Source organism: Gastrolobium bilobum, unplaced genomic scaffold (genome assembly GCF_033153095.1).
Source record: "Gastrolobium bilobum isolate Gb01-03AN ecotype WA unplaced genomic scaffold, APGP_CSIRO_Gbil_v1 utg1090, whole genome shotgun sequence".
NCBI classification, from domain to species: domain Eukaryota; kingdom Viridiplantae; phylum Streptophyta; class Magnoliopsida; order Fabales; family Fabaceae; genus Gastrolobium; species Gastrolobium bilobum.
In genome coordinates this window covers 355,588-361,210 of record NW_026899797.1, presented here as the reverse complement: position 1 = coordinate 361,210, position 5,623 = coordinate 355,588, and the positions used below count along the sequence as shown (strand labels likewise).

At 37.1% G+C, this 5,623-nt stretch overlaps 1 protein-coding gene across 1 annotated transcript; it reads right to left on the bottom strand.

Moving 5' to 3' along the window:
* Positions 1-487: 487 nt before the first annotated feature.
* Positions 488-1,480, bottom strand: LOC133293598 (dof zinc finger protein DOF1.2-like). Its single transcript, XM_061492188.1, has 2 exons — positions 859-1,480; positions 488-816 (listed from the first exon to the last, which is right to left on the bottom strand). The coding sequence occupies exons 1-2, from the start codon at positions 1,478-1,480 to the stop codon at positions 488-490; spliced, it is 951 nt and encodes a 316-aa protein (XP_061348172.1).
* Positions 1,481-5,623: the final 4,143 nt, after the last annotated feature.

Sequence of the window (5,623 nt, the reverse complement as noted above, 5' to 3'; positions counted from 1 at the left end):
AGAGGCTCCACACATGTTTACTACTTTACACGTCTCTTGAAATATGAGGTTGTTTGATCTTTCTTTGATTTAGGTTTTACTTGAATCTTTGACTGAGATTGTGAGCGCGCGTGGCTGAAATCACTATCAGCATGTATATAGTCTAAGATACGAAGACTTAGCAGTATAAATTATAAACAATTTTAAAATTGTCATATTTCTATCATTAGTACATTCCGAAAGGTACAGAATAATATTGGCTATCTGAATACAATATCAGATCCGAGTAAGCCTTTTTTTCAACTACATTATTTCCATGATATATGGTTATATGCAGCCGAAGTACAACTTTATTCTATATCCGTTAAATATAAATAATTTCTATAACAATTGATCAATTTCCTTCTCTCTTCTCTCTTCTCTCTCTTAATTGGAAGAAGCGTACAACTTATACATGAAAAGTATTTTAATAAACTATCTGGAAAATCAGATATAACTGAATAATTAATTAAGGTTTTGATGAGAAGAGTTCCATCGTTGAAAGATCAAAGGAACTCCAAGTACTCCAACTGTCGCTAATTAAATTCATGGTAGAATTAATGGGTAACAATTGACCATCATCATCATCATTCAATGGCATCGAATACTCCAACTCTTGTAACTGCATTTGCATCATGGATGGTTGCCAAGATGACATGGTAGCCGTAGCAGCAGCAGCATCAGACCAGAGAACATCTTGAACCACATCTTCATCAGCACCACCCACACCCAGAAACCCTTCCAATTCATCAATCCCACTTAAACTCAATTCCTCCCCTCCAAAATTCTCAATTGTTTCTTCCACAGGGTCCCCACCACCTATTACCACCGCATGATCACCATCATAAGGATTCTGATTCTGAGGCTGGATTACTGCATCATTCTCAGTTTCAACGCTTTCCGGAGTAGTCAAAGAAGCTGACAAATTGTTTGAAGAAGATGATCCATTATTAGTCTCACTCTCAAATTCCTCAGTACCAGAGCTTGGGTTTTGGTTCAAGAATTTGGCAAACACAAGGGCCATGTCTATATCACGTGACCCGTTGGTTTGGTTGGGTTCATCACCATCACCTATTGATGATGATGACTCTCTATTCTCAGAACCAGAATTCCCATGGATGGAAAGGCGTTCGCTTTGCGTGTGCCTCGCCGGCTTTCCGCGGCGGTTTTTGCGGCAGCCACCGCCAACCGGCACGTTCCGGATAGAGCCACCTTTGGTCCAGTAGCGCCTGCAACCTTTGCAGAAATATCTTGGCTGTGACAAGCTGTAGTTGTTGTAGTAACAGAATTTTGTGTTTGTGGAAGCGCAACGAGGGCAATTGGGAGCTATCTCAATGCTGGGTTTCCACCTTGAACTTGATCGTTCCATTGGGGTTGGAAATTGCATAGGAGAAGAAGATGGGAGCTGCAACATGTGTTCTAGCCCGCTACCGCCACTAAAGCTATGTCTTTGTGGGAACATTTATTTTTAGAGAGTGAAATGTTAATGAAGGGGACAAAAATTGTTAAGAGTTAGATATGATATAAGGGTGGGTTATGTGGGGCTTGGGATTCAGAGCGAGAGCATGTGAATGTGGAGAGGAATTTGTTCCTTTGTGAATATATGTGTGTGGGAAAGGGTTGAGAGGAACGTGGGCGGTTGGAGAATCGTTAGAATTAAGGAAGGGTGTGCATGTGTTTGTGTAAGGTGTGTGAGTTTGTGATGTTGATGTGAATTTCATGTTATGGGGTGCGTGTGTGTGCGTGTGTGCTGTTGCATAGGCGGATGGAGCGTGTCTAATAGTCACACGTGGCGTTTCTTGATTGGGGATACTTCTTCAGGGTTATTGAGGTTGATAAGTCAAAGCCTTGCTTGGCTAGTCATTATTTTACTCGCTAAGTTACGTGCCTGAGAAATGACCAAATTGACCATGCAATATGTCCTTGTGAATTGTGATACAATCATTTTACATAGAATTAGACAACATGATTAGATGATGGACAAAATTCATCTCCACCAAAGAGAAAGGCAGATTTTTTACTTTTTAGAAGTTAATGAAGGTTTCACAAATTAGAATCGTGTTTGTATTTTAGGTAAATTCATTAAAGATTTGAATGATTGCTAATGCATATATTTGTGTTAGTATATGACACGAGAATAATGCCTTATTTTTTCAGCATGTTGCGGTCAATATAATCCAGAGGGAGGGTGGCAAATGTGTCATTTCAATACGTATGAGGGAAATAAAAGTCGGCAAGAATGTATGAGACTATACAATGCACTGGATGTAGTGGAGGGAATTATGGTTTATGGAAGAAGTTTCGCATATATACTATACAGTATTCACATCATGGAAGGCTACCGTTGCGGGCATGGAAGCAAGAGCACGTGCTCAACGGAAGCAAGAGCACGTGCTCAACGGGTATACGTGGCCATCTTCCATCCTTTTGATTCTTTGTTAATGCTAAATCCGCTGTTGACCGTAGATTTCGTTGCAATTATGTGCACTATTTTATTCATAAATTCATCCTCATAACAGGTCAACCTATTAACTATCCATTCTACATTTCCACTGCAAAAGTAGTGAAGAGTTATGGAACACTTTGCCTCCAAAGGATCCAATCCAATTAACTTTAAAAATAACATAACATTTGCTTCATCTCTTTTGTTTTTTTTTATATATATTATCCCCCAATAATCTCGTAACTTCCTTATGAGCTAATCCAGAATTTTGCTCAATTTCTAAATCGGTTTTATATTAAATTGTGTAAAATGTATATATTTTGCAAGTAACAGAATTTGAAGTTGAGTTCCCTTGTTTGAAAATTAGAAACCTTACCACTGGATTACTTTTATTTGTTGGACATAATATTTATAATTTAATATTTATTATATATTATTTTAAAATTCAATTGAACTTAAATAAATCTGATTAAACCACTAACTCAGTATCTCATCCGAGTTAATGATTGAACCAAATTTTAAAACACTGGATACGTCACAGTTAAATCACCTGTATATGCATTTCCACATATTATTCGACTTTTTCTAATATAAATCCCCATCCTCTAAGAACGCGAAATAATAGCTGAGGGATTTATCTCCCGTTTTTCTCATTTAACCTAGATTTCACTCACATATTAAGGAAAATACAATCTGCAGATATCCTCTCCTTAAGCAAAAAGTGATACAGTGTTATATTAAGAGTTATCAACCCCATCAGTTGCACACATTGTTCCTTTTATACATTATATTCCCCTTTCTGTTCTTTCGGCGTCGAAACACTTTAAGGTACACCAACTCCTTTTCCCATCATGGCAGCCATCACAGTAGGAAGATTTTAGGATTAAGATGAGACCCAAATACCATTTTGATATCTCGGAATAATTCAGGAAATAATGTTACATCATAGGAAGATAAGGTGCTGCTAAGAGTTGCAATCATTGGAGTGGAGATTCGATCTAAAGAGAACATTCGAGGCACGTGGGGGTTTAACGTTGCTTTCAGGAAAGATGCCATCATACGTATTTGTAGTTGAGGATCAGTGGCTTCCACGTCTCAAACTCCTTCCCACAAGTTTTTTTCTTTTATATGTTCGGTAGAGTTTTAATTAATGAATTAAATTTCACATAGCTAATGATGTTTTAATAAATCAAATGCAGTTTATACTACTTCACTTGCTCTAACCTGATTAATATAAATCCTCTGTTTCAACCAACCATGAATATATCTTGAATGTGCATGCATCAACAAATTCAAGAGCGAGTTCCATACACATATTAATATTTATACGGAAAAAGTGTTTATCATTTAAAAAAATATAATTTTGTATTATTTTAAGTGAAACGATAATGCTTTGATATATATATTTGCTGGTTTTTTACATTCTTTCCTCCACAATACTCTTTCTTTCTCTCTCATTCTAATTTTGTGTAGAAAAGAGAATATAAAAGGTTAACAAATATGGAAATAAATCTTCTCATGTGTTACTTAATATGACCGTAGCGCAGCTAATTAGATGCGGAAGCTAACTTTTTAATTTCAATTATGACGTCATTATTATTAACCAAGTTGATTACTTATTTCCTTTCCAAAACATTGTCTGTATGTAAACTGCAATAAACAACTAACTGAAATACCTCATATATAGATGTGTATCTAATCACAGAACTACAACACGTAGTCCGGACAATATCCTGATAAATTATACAACTCAAGTCTGAATAAACATAGTCAAAATAATGTGGCATGAACAACCCCCATGCTCACCAAATAAGGCAACAAAGCCAACAAAGTCTCGAATCAAATAACAATATATCAAAAGCAAAGCATGATAATCATCCAGAAATATCAGCACAACAACATGCATAAATCAACTCAGCCCTGGCCTCCTGTCGCCAGAGGTATCAACCCCCGAGGTACCTGAACCTGAAAATGTGCCCCAGCGTGGGGTGAGATCTCTAAAAAGAAATCTCAGTAAGACAAAGGGTCCTCAAGGATCTCTCCACCCTAAGCTCACTTACATGTGCAATATAAGTTCTAAAACAGTAAACAATATAAGTTCCAAAATCTCTGCAATGCAGCATATAATCATGTAATGTGTGTCAGAATCCTACTGACTAGAGAATAAAAGTAGGGATTACATACGTCTACAACCTACAGTATAAGACGCTACTTGTACCTACCCACAGGATCACCATATTGTATGACCGTACATACTTAGGCTTACCGTCTATGCGGAACATCACATACATATCATTAGGCATTTGCACTTAACAACTAAAAAGCATTTCAATAAATCATCATTTCAAAAAGGCACATCATGCATATAAACCATCCCTCCATGAGGTATGGTGGAACCAATAATGGGCAAAATCGAGGACACGAAAACTTACCTCGCAATCGATCAATCCCAACTCAAAGGTCCACAACCTCCCAAGGTCCACAAACAGCACTCTCACGGTCTGTTTAAACCAGCAATCATATCAACATTCATAACCTAATAGTTTATGACATAATGACAACGTTTCCTTTTTTGTTTAATGACCGTAGGCTTCTCTCAAAGCCATAAGCCTTCAATATTATTGGTTCTGACTTAATTAAATTATTCTAGAGGTTCATAACAATCATTTAAGGGTCCAGAAACCCAACCCACGCTTCTGTTTGGGTAAAATAGCTCAAAACATGATTTTTCCCAGAATATCCCGATATTCCTTGGGGACATATCCAGATATCAATATCTGGATATTCACAGACCCAATATCCGGATATCCATATCCTTATATTTACAGACCCAATATTCGAATATCCATATCCAGATATTTCCAGACCCAATATCCAGATATCACCAACCAAATATTCAGATATTTCGCTACAGAATGCAGTTTTGCATTTTCGCGAAGATATCCCTTCAAAGTTCCATTTTTAACACTTCCAGACGTCCAAGCATGCATTTTTAGACACATTTAAGCAAGCGTTTAAGTTGGTTACCTACTCATCTCATTTTACATGCCAAGACTCAACTTTTATCATAGAAAACTCATGAACAAGGTTCAAGGACATACCCCAAAGCTCAAAACAAAAAATAGGGGTGCTCTTGGAGCTCTCTATGCAGCTCCCATGGTT

Bases quoted from the DNA above. Each gene is read 5' to 3' on its own strand.
- LOC133293598 (XM_061492188.1), bottom strand. From the start codon at position 1,480: ATGTTCCCACAAAGACATAGCTTTAGTGGCGGTAGCGGGCTAGAACAC. The intron at 817-858 runs GTGATCATGCGG...ACCCTGTGGAAG, and splicing joins GAATCAGAATCCTTATGATG to AAACAATTGAGAATTTTGGA.